The 16,932-nt window shown below is 56.2% G+C and overlaps 1 protein-coding gene across 1 annotated transcript; it reads left to right on the top strand.

The window, feature by feature from the left end:
• The first annotated feature begins 356 nt into the window (after positions 1-356).
• MAP3K12 (mitogen-activated protein kinase kinase kinase 12) lies at positions 357-16,784 on the top strand. Its single transcript, XM_078449823.2, has 14 exons — positions 357-1,687; positions 10,365-10,846; positions 11,169-11,352; positions 11,532-11,723; positions 11,997-12,155; positions 12,306-12,464; positions 13,131-13,239; positions 13,432-13,541; positions 13,676-13,792; positions 13,917-14,054; positions 14,255-14,876; positions 15,066-15,136; positions 15,228-15,501; positions 15,925-16,784. Exons 2-14 carry the CDS (start codon positions 10,402-10,404, stop codon positions 16,021-16,023), a joined length of 2,679 nt encoding a protein of 892 aa, XP_078305949.1. The 5' UTR covers positions 357-1,687; positions 10,365-10,401; the 3' UTR covers positions 16,024-16,784.
• The last annotated feature ends 148 nt before the right edge of the window (positions 16,785-16,932 follow it).

The following is a 16,932-nucleotide window of genomic DNA, read 5'->3' as shown; positions in this document are numbered from 1 at the left end:
GTGTGTGTGTGTGTGTTTTAATAGCGTTCCGCCTTTTTTCCGCGTCTCCCCTCCCCGGGGCGGGCATGCGTACTAGTAGAGTGGAAGAGGCTAGAGGCGGGGTGGTGAGGGGTAACTCGAGCACCCGGTCCTTTGAATCCCGAGGAAACTACAAAACCCAGGAGCTCGCGCGCCATATTTGTCGCAGCTGGAGGGGCAGGGTCAGGCGTGCACGGAAAGCTTCGCGGTATAATTGGTTATTTCCGATTGCGCTACCTTGCTCCAGCAGATTGCGATTGGTTACGTTACCTAGAGGGGCGGGGACAAGGAAAGAGTCAGTTCCCCTTGGCCCCGCCTCTTTTCTGAAGAGAGGTTGTGATTGGTCCAGTGGTGAGGCGGCTGTCGGATCCTAGCTCTGCAGGCTCGGAGGATGGGCCTTCCTTACCTGGACGCGGGGAGGAAACTGTTCTTTGCCCCTCAAGCGGTGGAGCAGGCCAAGTCCATCTCAGGCAGTTCCCCCTCGGCGCGCGGCCTAAGCTCCTGGCCCTCGAGCCTTCGTCTCACAGCCTCTGCTTCCTTTTCCTTTACCCCCCTTTCCCTTAATTCTGGCCCGCAGCCTGTCTGGTTTCAGTTCTTTTCTAAAGCCTGTTTAGAGTGTCCCCAGTCAACCTTTTTGCAGCTGTCCAGGAGACCCCCTCTGGGTGCTGAGAATCAGGCTATGGTTGGGACAACAGGATTAGAAGGACTAACGCATGTCGTGGTCTCATTCCTTCTGCTGTGGGTCTTGGGTCTCTCAGCTGAAGAGACAGCAAGAGAGGATTCTGGTCTTTTAAAACGAATCCACCAATCTAGGTGCAGAGCAGAACACGTATTTTTGAGTCCCAGAGCTCCAGTCTCTCCTCCCCAAAGTCTCACGACCACGGAGTCAAAAGATGTAGGGGAAATCTTGTGACCTTGGAGAGAGATCACGAAAATGTCTGAGTCTAATGAGTGTTCTGAGAACGGGTCAGGTAGTGGAGGTCCAGAGGAATCTCAGAATGATAATGAGCAACACCGAAGGGGGACGGGGCACTGAGCTGAGTGGATTCCAATTGGGTAGAACTGGAGTGGTGACAATTAGGGGAAGGAAAGCTGGCAATAGCGGTATGACAAGGGAAGCAATGCTAGAGCTCTGAGCGGGTGTGGGTGGGGGGGGGTCCCATGTTGAGGGGCTGCTGTCTAAGGGTGTAGGAGGGAGTTTATAAGGCTGGTCATAGAGGGCTCCTACGGAATCAGCGTAAGGCCCGAGGTGCGACTGCCACCAGACACCGCCTGCAGGGAGGTGAGGGGCCCAGAAGGGCCAGGGAAGAGCCTGGAGTGCGCCGGATGGCAGCAGCAGGCTCCTTTAAGAGGCCGGCGGCTCCAGCGCAGCATCCCCCGCTCAGGGCGTGTCCGTCCCGGGGGGCCAGGGGCGGGGGCCTTGGAAGGAGCGGGAGTTCGAGCCGAGTGGGGACGGGGCTAGGGGTCGGGGGGTGGGGGGAGAAAGCTGGGGCTGACACCCGTGCACCCGGACACCGCACAAGCATCGCCTGTGGCAGCGCCCCGGGTCCGGTCGAGGGCAGCGGGGGGAGGAGAGAAGGAGGAGGAGAAGGAGGAGGAGGCGGGAGCAGCATCCGGAGCCGAGCTGCAGCAGCGCCGCCTTTTGTGCTGCGGCCGCGGAGCCCCCGAGGTGAGAGCCTGGCCGAGTTGGGGGGGGGGGGGGGGGGTAGAGGGCAGGGATGGGTCCCTGTCCTGGGATCCGGGTGCAGAGGGAGGGTCGGGATGCAGATGTGGCGGGGTGGGGGAGGGTGGCGCGGGGATGCTGAGGCTGTGGGGCGGAGGAACTGGGGACCTGGACCCGACGTCTGTGGTGATGGGAAGGAGGGGAACGGAGCGGAGGGACGCCGCGGCCCAGCTTGGAGACGAAGGGCCTCTAGAGCTGGAAAGGACCGTATGGGGTGGGGGTGGGGGAGATGATTGGGGGACAGACTTAAAGGACAGCGGACAAGAGAACGTCCTCCTCTCCTCCCACTCATCCTCCAGAAGGGGAAGAGGGAAGGAGGAGGAAGACTTTGGGTCCCTCAAGGAAGGAAAGGAAGGACAGGGGCCTGATGCGCCCACCGTCCACCTCCCCACCACCCCCACTCCCACACTCGGCCCACTGCACCTGAGGGTTATAGGCTGAGAGCACCTGTGCCTGGATGCCCAGGTGATGGTCCTCCTCCCCTTCCCTCTGATGCCCCTAATTGCCTCCAGCTGTGGCATTCACCTTCTCCATCCAGCTGTTGCTTCCTCCCCTCCCCCATTCATTTGTGGCTTTCTCCCTCTTTCTCACCTCCTGTGTCTCCCCTAACCCACTTCCCCAGCCCAGGCCTTTCAGGAACCTCCTCCCTTTCCCCCCAAACATTTCTCAAACTCCTGGGCTTAAAAATAAGCAAGAATCTGTTCCACACAGTTGTGACTCCTGATAACCATGGTGTTGGCTGAGGAGCGGGAAGAGAAGGGGGTCAGAGGCTCTATAGCTAATGGACGGAAATCGGTGGGGTGCCCCTGAGCATAGAGGGAGGAGTCCCGCCTTTAGCGACTTTAACTCTGCACCTGCTCCCTCTTGGGAGGAGAGTGGGTGGGTGGCCCTCAACCAAGAGGCAGTGTGCTTGAGGTCTATGCCTCGCCCAGAGTCCTCTTGGCCACAGCAGTGCCTCCCTCCAAATAACATTCCCAATCAACTCGTGGGTTCGACTCCATGGCTCTGGGAGCTCTGATTTTCAACTTGAGGGTCATACCAAGGGAAGGCGAGCACAAGGGATTCAGGAAGGAAAGGGCTCAAGCGCTCCCTGGCCTTCCTGTCCAGACAGCAAAGTTCCCCAGAGCTTCATTCAGGGCCTGCTCTCTCCCATCTCACGCTTCAGGCAGGCCGAAATCACTTGCCCTCTCGAGCCTGCCACTCATCCATTCTCACAGTGGGCACTGAGGTGATGCTGGGGAGACCAACAGCGTGATACCCCAACTCCAGCACCCATGAAAACACAACTAAATACCCATCCCCGGATCAAAGCCCATTATGGGCAGAGGAGGCAAGAAGTTTAAGTGAGGACTGGCTTGGACGTCCTGCGTGTCCTTACAGCTGAGGGTGACAGAAACCCTCTCAAAACCAGGTGGTGTTTCCCAGTCCTTCCCCTGGAAGTAATAATGTGGTCATCTGGCTTTGCCAGGAAGAGGACCCTAAGTCCTAGTACCCACCGCCCCAGACTCACCCAGTGGCTTCTCACGTGTGGCCCTACCTCTCTCTTGCCTGGGCCCAGAAAGAGGAAGGGACTAGGGAGTCAACCCCTCCAGGAGCCCCTCCCTGGGCAGAAGGAGGATACTGTGGAGATGGGCCAGCAGGCCCCACGAGGGCTTCAGGAGGGGCTAGTCCCAGAGACTGGTCCGTCTGCTTCATGTGCTCCCAGAAGTACCAGGGTCATCTGTGTGTTGGGGGAAAGGTGACGTGAGGAGGCAGGGACACTATCGTAGAGGCCACTCAGGATCATCCAGGATAAAAAGCCATTGTTCTTTGGTTCTGTCTTTCTTTGCTCTCCTTTTTTCCCTCGTGTTTGCCTACCTCTCTTTCCACCTGTACCCTCTCTGCTGCAGACGAGGAAAAGGGGAAGAAGGGAATCACATTTATAAAAAATCTGCCACTGCTTGTTAGGCACTTTCCGCATGGCTAATGTTTATGGGAGCTTCCTGTGTGCGAGGTACTGGGCTAGGAACTTTATTTGTATTCTCTTCCTAGCGTCAAAAACAAGACTAAGAGTTGGGTAGTGTTATCATCATCTCTATTTTAGGGATGAGGAAACTGGGGGCCCCTGGGTGGCTCAGTGGTTGAACGTCCGACTTCAGCTCAGGTCATGATCTCAGGGTTCATGGGTTCGAGCCCCACGTCAGGATCTGCACTGGCAGCACGAAGCCTGCTTGGGATTCTGTCTGTCCCCTCCTCTCCCTGCCCTTCCCCTGCTCGCACTTTCTCTCTCAAAAATGAAAAAAACATTTATTAAAAGCAAAAAAAGTCATCTGTTCAAAGTCTGAAAAGCAGTTAGTGGCAAGAGCTTAGGTCTTGAACCCGGGCCTGCTGCCCCAGGCCTGTCTTCTTAGCCACCACGTTGTATACTGTGGCACCACTCTGCCCTTTCGGAGAGAAGAAACAGGTTTGTTCAGAAGTCTCTTACTCCAGGTTGCCCACCTGGTCCAGAGCAGAGACAGGACCTCAACCAAGCCTCTCTGATTCTCAGGCCACCCACCCTCCCTGGATAGCACACTGTCCCAAGTTAGATGACAGGAATGGATGAGCACTCTGAATTTTTATTTCCTCATTTTCAATTCAAAATCGATTTTTTATTATTTTATTTCTTTAAGTTTATTTATTTGTTTTGAGAGAGAACAAATGAGCAGGGGAGGGGCAGAGAAAGGGAGAGACAGACTCCCAAGCAGGCTCCATGCTATCAGCCCAGAGCCCAATATGGGGCTCAAACTCCCCAACCGTGCGTGAGATCACGACCCAAGCCGAGATCAAGAGTCAAACGCTTAACCGACTGAGCCACCCAGGTACCCCAATTTGTTATTATTTTAGAAATAATTCAAAGTTATTACTGAAATATTAGAAAAAATCGGTAAGTCACAAGAGAAAAATAAAAACACCCACAATCCCCCCTACTTAGAAACTGTTACACTTTGGTATCTGTCCTTCCAGATCAATCAATCGATCAATCTGTCTTTCTTTCTTTATTTCTTTATTATTTTTTGTCTTCCACATCTTTTTAAATGTACACCCCCACTCAGGAGCTATTTGTTTGAATGTGCTGAACTTCTTCCAGGTCCACCTGAGGGCCTGAGTAGGAGGGACCCTGTGGCCCTTCATACCTTGCTCCTACCCCTCCCTCCCCTTCGCTTCTGACCTCACAGGGTAGGGTTGAGGGGTGATCCTGGGCCACATTGGCCAGGGGTTGAGTATGGAGTGCAGGCCTTCTCCCTTAGCCGAGAGGGGAGTGGAAAGGTAGGCTTTGCAGAGGAAGGACTGAGGATCTGGAGGGGCAGTGGCTGGGGACTCTAGCACACCACTGCCATTGTGACCTGCTTTCCCTGGAGCCTGAAGTCAAGATTTGTCCTGGGGAAGTAGAAGGTCAGAGACCAAGTCTCCCTTTTTCTGGTCAGACAGAAGAGATGGCCTCTCCAGAATCCACAAAGAGAGACCTGGTGGCCAGCTAACCAGGAAGACAAAGCCAGGAGCCAGGCACTGTGTTCAAGGCATTCCCCCACATCATCTTAACCCATCCCCCCACCCCATAAGATAGGGTTGGGAGTCTTGGAGGGATTATGGTCTTTAACTGGTGGCAAAACTGAGGTTCTGGCTCTGATCTCTCCAAATCCAAAGTTGGCTCCTTTTTCCTAAACGGCCCTGCCACCTCCCCCAGCCCTGTCACTGCCCAGCCCACTGGAAGAAGAGGTGGTGGCAGCTAGGGGGTCTCAGGGCTTGACCTGTATATGGCCCCGGGTGGGGGGGAAACGGCTGGATTTAGAGGTGATCCCCAGTGTACCCCAGGTTCTCAGAGGGAGACATTTCCCCCTCATGCAGGTATTGAGAAAGCTGTAGTTCTTTCCCTGTGTGAAGAACTTTGTATTCAAAATTTAGAAAAACAGCTGCTGCCAGTGGCCAGGAGGCAAGGTCAGGAGAGGTCGTAGTCCCTTACCCTGTCAGGAGCTCCAAAGCCTGCAGAGGTGGAACTAGCGTCCCAACATCTTGGGTCTCCTTTCCCTGCGAAGACCTGCCTTCCCACCCCCACTGGAGAGAGCCGGGGAGTCTTCCTTTTATTCTTGAGTGCACAACCAGGTTCAGGACAGGGGTGAGTGCTCAGTGTGAAAGCCCGCAATTTAGACAGATGGCCTTGCCTCTCCACCGAGCCCCCAAGACTGCCAGACATGCAGTTTGGCCTTGAGATTGTGCTGTTAGAACAGGACATTACAGGAAAGAACTCAAAGGGTTCCCTGGCCACAAGCCTCCAGCACCTCAGACGGGAGACTCCAGGAGGAAGAATAAACGGGGGGACCTCCCTGCCCCCATCCCCACCACAGGCTCCTGAGGGGGCACTCTGGGAATCACCAGCAAAGCAGAGGATCTGGTAGCTGAAACTGAATTAGGACCTCCCAGGGTGTCCGGAGAGCCTCTTCCCCTGGCGGATGTATAGTTTAGGGACCACTCTGTCCCCTCACCCAATCTGGAGTTCTGCACAGTAAGCACTTGGTAAATATGGTTGACAAAATGACAGAGATATCCACCCCCTCCTGTCACATCCCTGCCCTCCCCCCATAATTGATGCATAATTGATGGCTAGGGAGACAGCTCCCCTCCCCCAGGGTGACTGAAATGTCTAGGCCAGGGGCTCCAAGCCCGTGATCTGCCCCCAAAGCCCTGGCGCCAAGGCCCAGCTGGGGGGGGGGGGACAGTGGGACACAGCTGGCAGGTTGGAGATAAAGGAAACCGTGAGGGGGTGTGTTGGGAGAGGAATCTCCAGTTGACTGCAGCTCCCTGGGGGCTGCACTTCCCCTTACTCCTTCAGGTCAGTCTGGATGGGCCACATTAGTCAAACAGGATGGGGGCTGGCCTCAGGAGCCTGGCTAGACTCCCTCCTTCTCCCTGGGTCCCATCTCGTACTTCGGGTACTCCCACCGCCCTAAAGACAAACAGGTGAAATGGCTTCTCTCTCCGTCTCCCCAGTTGCTAGTCCTGGATACCAGAGGGGCCTCTGGGGAAGCCTGGTGACCTGGAGGGAGGCTTGGCGGCAAGTGTCTGAGCATTGTCATCCTAGTGGCCAAACACCCTGCGAGGGCTGAAAACTTCCTTTCAAAACCTAGGTGTTGTGCCTAGTCAAGGCTCAGCTTCTAAATAGGAAAGAACTGGGAACGGCGCAGATGGTCTCCGCGTTTTCCAGTTATTTCTCAGCTACTTTTCCTCAGCGTCCTCTCTGCTTTTCACATCCAGTTGTTCAGTCCATCCTTCCCAGATTTGATTCTGCCTGCGCTTCGCTCTGTTTCAGTCTCTGTGAATCTCTCAGCTCGTCCCTCCCTCCCTGGGTGTGCCTGTGGCCCTTTCTGTGTCCGTCTCCCTATCTCCCCATCTCCTGCTTTCTCTGTGGCACTGCACCCCCGATGCCAACCCAAGTCGGCTCTCCCTCCTCTCGGTGCCCCGGCTGAATATTTGTCTGCATGACGGGTCAAGGGAGGTATGCGAAGGAGGGGAGCACGCAAGAGGCCGGCGGAGGGCACCGGGGTCCGTCCCCGCAGCCCTCCAGGTAATCGGCACATGGGCCTGCCCGGGTCAGGGGCGGGGCCCAGGCGCGGCCCCGCCCCCGCCGTCGCCGCTCACGTGACTCTGGGCTAATCTTGTCCTGGTGACTTCACACGCCGCCTCGGGCCCAGTCGTCATGGTTACGCCGCAGCGCCCAGCGCTTCCCCCAACCCGCTGTGTCCCCTCCCCTTCCCCGCCCGGACCCCCTCCTTCCGCCGCCGGGCCCCCGCCTGGTCCCAGCCACGCGCCCCGCGCCATGTGATGGCCGGGAAGGAGGTCGGGAAGGGGGAGGGGGCGCCGGGGCCGTAACCCCTTCGTCCCCGCCTCGAAGGGCCCTCGTTGGGGCTTCCCGCGGGACCTGCCAGCGGCCCAATCCCTCCTCCCCTCCTCGCTGGGCACCTGCCCGGCGGGAGGGCTTGGGGGGCACAGGCGAGAGCCCTCGGGTCCTGCAGAGTAAATCCCCGGCTTGTGTTTGTCTTTGGCATTGCAGTGTGCATCTAACCCCTCCGAGGCGCCGATAGCTTGTAGCATATGTTGAGGATTGAGAGGCTGGGTCTGTGACTTCAGCTTTCTGAGCCTCAGTTTCCTGAAGAATATAAAGGGACCAATGGTAACGGCTCCTTCCCTGGGTGGTGGCGAAGAGCCAGGGAGCTACTGAGTACGTGGTGTAGGGACGGTCTTGAAGACGACCGTCCTGCCAGCGCACCTGATTCCTGGCGAAGCCCTGGGATCCCGTGCGCGAAAGCTAGGGGCTCTCCAGGAGTCCAGGCTCTCAGAGGAGCCAGACACGCCCGAACACACCGTGCCTCCAGGATAATGGGAGCCATGACGGAGGAAGCACGGGGGGGGGGGGGGGGGGGGGCTGTGCCAGCCCCAGAAGGGACATGAACTCAGAGTGGCGGGGAGAGGGAGGAAGAAGACTTTGAGGATGGAGATTTGGAGAGATGGGGCTTGAGACGAGAAGGCCTGGGGGCGGAGCTTGAGCCTCTTCCTGGCTAAGGCACCCTGGGCAGATTATCCAATACCTCTGTCACTAGGGGTGAGTTTCATTTTGAGGATTAAATGAGTTAATGCGCCTACTGACAGAGGCTAACATACATAGGAAGCCTTCCATTAGCCGTTATTATTAGATGTCCTGGCACAAAAGCCCAACGGTATCCTGGTATCAGGCACAGTTCTGTATGGCCCGGGTACCAACAGCAGTGGGAGAGGAGGCTGGGGAGGGACCAGAGCGTGGAGATGAGGCTAGGCTGCTGGACCAAGGGCAGTGAGGGTCACTAAAGGGTTTGAAACTGAAGAGGGGGTCCTGGCCAATCTGTGTTTTAGAAAGATCCTTGAAAGGGCTGGTGGAAAATGAAGCAGGGGGAGCCAAGAAAGTACAGACTACGAGTCAGTTCTGGGCTAAGTGACGCAGCTAACGAGGCCTGAACTAAGACAGTAATGTAGGACTCAAGAGAATAGAATGGCACTGGGTCAGCTTTACAGATGGCCAGATTCAAGTAGGAACCACCTGAGGTGCTTGTTACATATGCAGGTTCTAGGCCCACCCCACACCCAATGAAAAAGTCCTTGAGAGGCCTGGAAACTTGTTACAAGAGCTGAGGCCATCCGAGGTGCCAAACCTCTAGGTCTATCTGTGTCATCATCCAGTCACCCCTTTTTATATGTGGATTCCTGTCCCTCCTCGCCCGTTGTGATTCCGAGGCTCTGGTGCAAGGGTTCGGGGAGGACCCTATTCTGAGGAACAGTTAGAGGATCCCTGTCCTCAGGAATCCTCACATCTCGTGATTTGTTAGCTCACTGGAGGTGGAGGGAGACAAGACCAGGGCTCCAGCTGTCAAGCTCTGTGCAGGTTTGGGATAGGTTGAAGATTCGCTGTGCCTGAGTGAGAGCTCGCTTACCCCTTTGTACCGTTGGAGAAATTGAGGCCCAGATCCAGTTTACCCAAGGTCACACAGCCAGGAAGTGGCAAAGGCTAGAATTCAGATTTTTTTTTTTTTTTTTTTTTTTTTTTTGGTTTAATGGTTACTTTTTAAATAGCACCTGGTTACAAATTGGGACACATCTCCCCTGTCTGGAAAGCTGGTCCTTGGTTTGGGCAGCTGGGGATGGGAATGGAGAAAGAGGAAAGGAGACGGGGCCTTCTGTAACCACCCCCCTGGGGGAGCAGCAGATCAGGTGGCAGTGCTAAGGGGGGTGAAGCAGTAGGCAGCCTCGTTCTGACCCTGCTTCTGTACCTGCTCTGGGTCCACCTTTGCCCCCAGCTGTGTGTGTCCCCCCCCCCCCCCCCCGCCCCCGTCGGGGACAGGAGAGCTGATTGGTTGCGGGCTTCACTTACTGGCGAGGCCCGGGTGTGTACCTGTGAGCCCTGGAGAGGGAGACCCAGATGGGAGCCCTGAGGGTGCCTTGGGATGACTCTCACCCGAGTTTAGTGTCCCTGAGAGGCCTCGGCTGTTTCACGTGTAAGTACATGAGCGGGAGCCCCGGGTGCAGCACCGGTATGTGGGAGGCCCAGGAACGTCATCGAAGAGTGCCTGAGCGTCACCTGCCTGTGCCTCAGTGCGAGGGAGATCTAAGTGTGTGCCTACTGTGTGCTACGGTTGAGACTCAAAACATGCATGCCTGAGAGACCTTTATGTGACCTGTGTGTGTGCATGGGAGCTTCAAGTGGAAGAAAAATGAGCTCCGGAGGGGACTTTCAGTAATCTTACAAGGCTAAGGGAACTAGTCTGTGACCAGAGTACTTGAGTTTCAGACCTATCTTACCAGTATGTACATACCTGAGTGGGGCTGTTACCTGTGTCTGCTTGAAAATGATACTCAGGTATGTTACTAATAGATGCTTGAGAGCCAGTTTGTGGATAGGGTTCCTTAGAGGGGTCCCAGGTGAAACGTGGAGGGTACCCGAGGGCGAGGGAGGCTGAGTGTGGTTTCCAGGAGGGCTGTGGTGAGCCCAGATCCCCCACCCAGCCTCCCTGCCTCTGGGGTGAGCGTTCCAAGCTGGCGCACCTCGGGCCCACCGTCCCTCCTTCCTTTGTTTCCATAGGGCCCACCGCCGGCCACCACACCGGGGCCCAGAGGCCATGGCCTGCCTCCACGAGACCCGCACACCCTCCCCTTCCTTTGGGGGTTTCGTGTCCACCCTAAGTGAGGCGTCCATGCGCAAGCTCGACCCAGACACTTCCGACTGCACCCCCGAGAAGGACCTGACGCCTACCCAGTGTGTACTTCGAGATGTGGTGCCGCTCAGCGGGCAGGGTGGGGGCGGACCCAGCCCCTCCCCAGGTGGAGAGCCACCCCCCGAGCCTTTTGCCAATAGTGTCCTGCAGCTTCACGAGCAGGATGCAGGGGGCCCAGGGGGAGCCACTGGGTCCCCTGAGAGTCGGGCGTCCAGAGTTCGAGCAGATGAGGTGCGGCTGCAGTGCCAGAGTGGCAGTGGCTTCCTGGAAGGGCTCTTCGGCTGCCTGCGCCCCGTCTGGACCATGATTGGCAAAGCCTACTCCACCGAGCACAAGCAGCAGCAGGAAGGTAGGCCGCGTCTTCGCGGGGGCCCGTCTCACCGAGATCTGTGGGCCCTCGCCGCCTCATCACCTGATGACCCTTTGCTTCCCCGAGCCCAGCCACGGCCCCTTATCCGTCCACCAGCCGCCGACTTCCCTGCCTCGTAGGATGCCCGTCTGTTCCCACAGCGGGTCCCCCAAACCTAGTCTTCTTGGTCTGCTTTGGCTGCTTTTCAGCCTCGGCCGCCCTGAGTCACTTCGGCCGGCCCAGCGCTTTCCCCCCGCCTGCCCGTCACAAGGCCGAGTGTGGCTTTCTCTGAGCCTTGTGGCACTGTGCCTCCTGTTCACAGACCTTTGGGAGGTCCCCTTTGAGGAAATCCTGGATCTGCAGTGGGTGGGCTCAGGGGCCCAGGGCGCTGTCTTCCTGGGGCGCTTCCACGGGGAGGAGGTGGCTGTGAAGAAGGTACGGGACCTGAAGGAGACTGACATCAAGCACCTCCGAAAGCTGAAGCACCCCAACATCATCACCTTCAAGTAAGGGCCAGGGCAGGGGCCACTCTGCTGTGGGCAGGGACCTGCCTGGGCAGCAAGGATCAACTCCACCTTTTCCTAGAGACGATGCCCGAACGGGCTGGGTGGGAACGGGGGCTCCAAGTGTGAATCAGGGGAGTGCTGGGCTGGCTGAGGCCCTCACACCGCCGTTTGGCCCCCAGGGGCGTGTGCACCCAGGCTCCCTGCTACTGCATCCTCATGGAGTTCTGCGCCCAGGGCCAGCTGTACGAGGTACTGCGGGCCGGCCGCCCTGTCACCCCCTCATTGCTGGTTGACTGGTCCATGGGCATCGCCGGTGGCATGAACTACCTGCACCTGCACAAGATTATCCATAGAGACCTCAAGTCCCCCAAGTGAGTAAGCAAGCACGCACAGAGAAGCTGGTGCGCATGGTCTCCTGCAGGTGACCCCACCTCTTAGCGTAGCCGTGTCCCAGCTTCCAGACCCTGTCCTAAGCTCATGTGGCCGTCTCAAAAACCCCTCTCAAATGACAGTCCTGTCTCGGGAGGGCCGTGGCAAGCCCCCTACCTCTGGGTGTCCCAAGGGACTTCACATAGGAAGTTAGCTGCTGCAGCTAGATGAGGTGCGGAGGGGCCTGGACCCCAGCTGACTACGATCTTTACCAGCATGCTAATCACGTACGACGATGTGGTGAAGATCTCCGATTTTGGCACTTCCAAGGAGCTGAGTGACAAGAGCACCAAGATGTCCTTTGCAGGGACAGTAGCCTGGATGGCCCCTGAAGTGATCCGCAATGAGCCTGTGTCTGAGAAGGTCGACATCTGGTGAGGGCCAGGTTGAGGACTGCGACTGGCAGGTGGCCAGCCCCGGGGAAGGAGGGAGCTTCGGGGGCCTGAGGCAAGGAGAGGAGCCTGACAGCCAGGGCCTCTGGAGGGAGCCCCTCCCAAGGGATGTCCCCTCTTATCTATCCCCAGGTCCTTTGGTGTGGTGCTGTGGGAACTGCTGACTGGAGAGATCCCCTACAAAGACGTGGATTCCTCAGCCATCATCTGGGGCGTAGGAAGCAACAGTCTCCATCTGCCTGTGCCCTCCAGCTGCCCGGACGGCTTCAAAATCCTGCTTCGCCAGTGCTGGTAAGGGTGGCCTGGCAAAGCTGGGAACACAGGGTTGTTGCTGATGATTAGCCAGCACCTAGGACCCAGGCATCCCGAACCAGAATCCTGAACACAGAAAAAGGGACAGACCTCCCTCATATGGCTTTCCAAGGCCCCTGGATTCAGGGCACGGGTCAAGGGGACTGCAGTTTCCAGCGGAGTGTTGCTGGACTGATCCAGAACCTGCGAGGGTACAGTAGATCACGCAATGCAACACTGAGCTAGTGGCATCCTCGTCTGTAAAACAGGGACACCATCCAGAGCTGCTCTGGTGCGCCTGCGAAGGGCAGGCACGGCTGCCCAGCATGGGGGTTTGAGCCTCAAGTTGGCCGCCCTAGAACTCAGGAAGGAGGAGGGCCTTGGACTCCCATTTGGGACCTAGACTCTGAAGGGAGGGTTGAAGATTTCTAATCTTTGGTTAACCATTTCCCACAGTAGGTTTCTTTTAATGGAATGAACTCAGAAAAAGGTGTTTTGGCAAACAAGTTGGAAAACAGGATTAGATAGGCTTCCTTACTGCGGGACTTTTGTCATAGAGTACATTCTAGGATTCTCCAGGACGTGCTTTGGAAAAGGATGCCCTCGTTCCTTTCTGGTCTTCCCTGAAATAATCCCTTTGTCTCCTCCAAACTCCATTCCCTCCAGGAACAGCAAGCCACGAAATCGTCCATCATTCCGCCAGATCCTGCTGCATCTGGACATAGCCTCAGCCGACGTCCTCTCCACACCCCAGGAGACTTACTTTAAGTCCCAGGTGTGCTATGGGCGGAAAAGGAATACCTCAACTCCTGCCCTGTGGGGAGGCGGGGAAGGGCCGAGACCCCATCTTGACCAGTCCTACGCCTACTCCCCTCTTGCTCCTGGTCTGTGGCAGGGCAGCACCTGTATAGGCTTCCTACAGGTGTGAGGTCGGTCCCTCACCCCTCATTGTCTGTCCACCCCCTAGGCAGAGTGGCGCGAAGAGGTAAAGCTGCACTTTGAAAAAATTAAGTCAGAAGGGACCTGTCTGCACCGCCTAGAAGAGGAGCTGGTGATGCGGAGGCGGGAGGAGCTCAGGTGTGTGCCTGTGTCTGGGAAGGGGACACCTTCTGTCTGGACAGCAGGGACCGTGGACCAGTTCCCAGAGACTGGGACAGATTACGGCACCAGGTGACGCTAGGTCACCTGGGAGACCCTTCTGCCTGTTTCAGACACGCCTTGGACATCAGGGAGCACTATGAAAGGAAGTTGGAGAGAGCCAACAACCTGTACATGGAACTTAATGCCCTCATGCTGCAGCTGGAGCTCAAGGAGCGGGAGTTGCTCAGGTAACCGCGTGCTCCCCGTGCACCAGATCTCCAGTCTTCGTGGAGCAGTGTGTGACGCAGTGAACCTCTTGAGCCTGGGTCCCCCTTTCTGACCACATGCCCAACTGAGGTGTCTGGTCTTTAGGAGGGAACAAGCTTTAGAGAGGAGGTGCCCAGGTCTGCTGAAGTCACACCCTTCCCGAGGCCTCCTGCATGGGAACACGATGGAGAAGCTCATCAAGAAGAGGAACGTCCCACAGAAACTGTCACCTCACAGTAAAAGGTGGGACCAGAGTTCACAAGTGCCAAGGTTTAAGAATGGTAGGGGGAATGCCGGAGGCATGGGTAGAGGTCAAGGAGGCCAGGAAGATTGATCTATAGGTGGGGAGATGTGCTTCGTACTCGTACTACCCAAGGTTAGGGAGGGCTTTCAGTGAGTCAATTTGTGAATCTCAGACTTGTACTTTTTCCCTCTTCCCCCAGGCCAGATATCCTCAAGACTGAATCTTTGCTACCTAAACTTGATGCTGCCCTGAGTGGGGTGGGGCTTCCTGGGTGTCCTAAGGGCCCTCCCTCGCCAGGACGGACTCGCCGTGGGAAGACTCGTCACCGCAAGGCCAGCGCCAAGGGCAGCTGCGGAGACCTGCCTGGGCTTCGTGCAGCTTTGCCGCCCCATGAACCTGGGGGACCAGGAAGCCCAGGGGGGCTAGGAGGGGGACCCTCAGCCTGGGAGGCCTGCCCTCCAGCCCTCCGTGGGCTCCACCATGACCTCCTGCTACGAAAGATGTCGTCATCGTCCCCGGATCTGCTGTCAGCAGCACTGGGAGCCCGGGGCCGAGGGGCCACGGGGGGAGCAGGGGATCCTGGCTCACCACCTCCAGCCCGGGGAGACACCCCGCCGAGTGAGGGCTCAGCACCTGGTTCCACCAGCCCAGATTCACCTGGGGGAGCCAAAGGGGAGCCACCTCCACCAGTAGGGCCTGGTGACGTAGGGCTGCTGGGAACTGGAAGGGAAGGGACAGCGGGACGGGGAGGAAGCCGGGCTGGGTCCCAACACTTGACCCCAGCTGCACTGCTGTACAGGGCTGCTGTCACCCGAAGCCAGGTAAAGTATGGGGTGGTTCCTAAGCTCTTTCCCTTTCCTTGTTCTCCCTGGGACCCCCAATCCGTAACTCATTTCCCATATTAGGTTTTCATCTTAAACCATCCCCTACTTAACCCTTATGACTACGTTCCCTCCTCGAGTCCTTGCTGACCTCGTCTTTTGACCACAGTCCCCTCATCTCTCCTGTAGAAACGTGGCATCTCATCAGAGGAAGAGGAAGGAGAAGTGGACAGTGAGGTAGAGCTGACATCGAGCCAGAGGTGAGCGACACAGTACAGGAGGCAGTGACAGGGTCTTGCTTCTTGGGCTGCAAGGCATGCTCACTGTAGCCCCTGCCTCCCCAACATACAGGTGGCCTCAGGGTCTGAACATGCGCCAGTCACTATCCACCTTCAGCTCAGAGAATCCATCTGATGGGGAGGAGGGCACAGCCAGTGAGCCTTCCCCCAGTGGCACACCTGAAGTTGGCAGTACCAACACGGATGAGCGGCCAGATGAGCGGTCTGATGACATGTGTTCCCAGGGCTCAGAAATCCCACTGGACCCACCTGCTTCAGAGGTGGTTCCTGGCCCCGAACCCAGCTCCTCATCCATCCCACACCAGGACCTACCCAGAGGGGAGCAGGTAAGTCACAGAAACAGCTAGGTATTAAGGGGCAGATGCTTAGTCATTTGGGATCTACTGGGTAAACAGGAGCAGAGGCCAGAAAGCTAGGTATTTAGCCTCCAAGTCACTCAGCAGCTGAGCCCAGTTCCCTCCCTATCAAAGAGCAAACATCCACATGGTAGAATTTGAGAGGCCCTAGGATAGAGCACATAGTATGGTTAGTAGGTTAGCAGCGTTGCTTGTATGTATAAATTGCAGCCAAGAGCAATCCTGAAACCAGGAGTCTGGTGCCTTGGTAATGGCCTGAGCAAAGATCTGAAGCAGTGAAGTCTGAACTGCTGGCTGTTACAGAACCTCAGTGAAGGATCTTGAAGGAATCTATTTTCTTTGTAATGCCAAGAGATGCTGAGCCTCACTTCACTGCATTTCTACTCTTCACAGGGCCCTCCCAATTCTGAGGACTCAGACTGTGACAGCACTGAACTGGACAACTCCAACAGTGGTGAAACCTTGCAGCCTCCAGCCTCTCTCCCTCCATGAAAGCCACTCTTATTCCTGTACATAGAGAAATATTTATATAAATAATATATAAGCGCCACATAATCAACAGAGAAAGATGGGGCTGTCCCAGCCTTAAGTCAGGCTCAAGGGAGTCTGACCCCTGACCAATTCACCTGAAACTCTAGGGATACTGGCAGCTGTGGAAGTGAAGGACAAGCACTACCCTAGAGCTGTGGGTGCGGGCAAACTGGCCCCTTCCTGCTTCACCCCATTATGTTCAGCAAGCGGTAAGGCAATAGAAAAGCCAGACTTGCCTCTTATGTTCCTCTATACTCTTTCCCCCCTGACCCTGGGGAGGAGGAAAGGGAGCCACTTAGACTGCACTTTTTTTTTCCCCCCGTTTACTCTGTTTACACGTTTTGCACTTGGGAGGAGGGAGGCTAAGGCTGGGTCCTCCCCTCGGAGGTTTCTCAGGTGGCAATGTAACTAATTTCTTTGTCCCTCCATTTCTCTGCCCAAGCCCTGGCTTAGGGCCTAGGGGGAGTTTAGGAGATTGTGAAAGCATGTGATGGCTCAGGCTGAAGAAATGGGATGTTGTTTTAAGTCCCTGCTTTTATCCTGGTGCCTGATTGGGGTGGGGACTGTCATATTGTAACCCCTGTGAAAAATCTTAAAATATAACCACTCCATGCAGGCCCAGCTGTTGAGGGTTTTTTTGATGAATGTATGGGGTAGTACACATGGTCAACTAGGAGCCTTAGGCTTCATACATTATCTGAGGACTCTGGACAAGTTACAAGTTATTCCCTCCTTTTATGTGTTTTGTTGTTTTTTTTTTTTTTTTTTTTTTGTTTTTTTACTAAATGAACATCACTTAAAGTTCCAACCTTCTAAAATTATCTGCAAAAATGGGAACAGGTACATCTTTCTAAAGGACTTTAGTAAAAG

The sequence above is a fragment of the Panthera onca genome, chromosome B4 (assembly GCF_046562875.1).
Source record: "Panthera onca isolate mPanOnc1 chromosome B4, mPanOnc1 haplotype 2, whole genome shotgun sequence".
NCBI lineage: Eukaryota > Metazoa > Chordata > Mammalia > Carnivora > Felidae > Panthera > Panthera onca.
This window is presented reverse-complemented; position numbering and strand designations above follow the sequence as displayed.

Coding starts and splice junctions, on each gene's coding strand:
- MAP3K12 (XM_078449823.2), top strand. CDS start 10,402: ATGGCCTGCCTCCACGAGACCCGCACACCCTCCCCTTCCTTTGGGGGT. Junction 12,156..12,305: donor TCTGAGAAGGTCGACATCTG/GTGAGGGCCAGG, acceptor ATCTATCCCCAG/GTCCTTTGGTGTGGTGCTGT. Junction 13,793..13,916: donor AAGGAGCGGGAGTTGCTCAG/GTAACCGCGTGC, acceptor TCTGGTCTTTAG/GAGGGAACAAGCTTTAGAGA.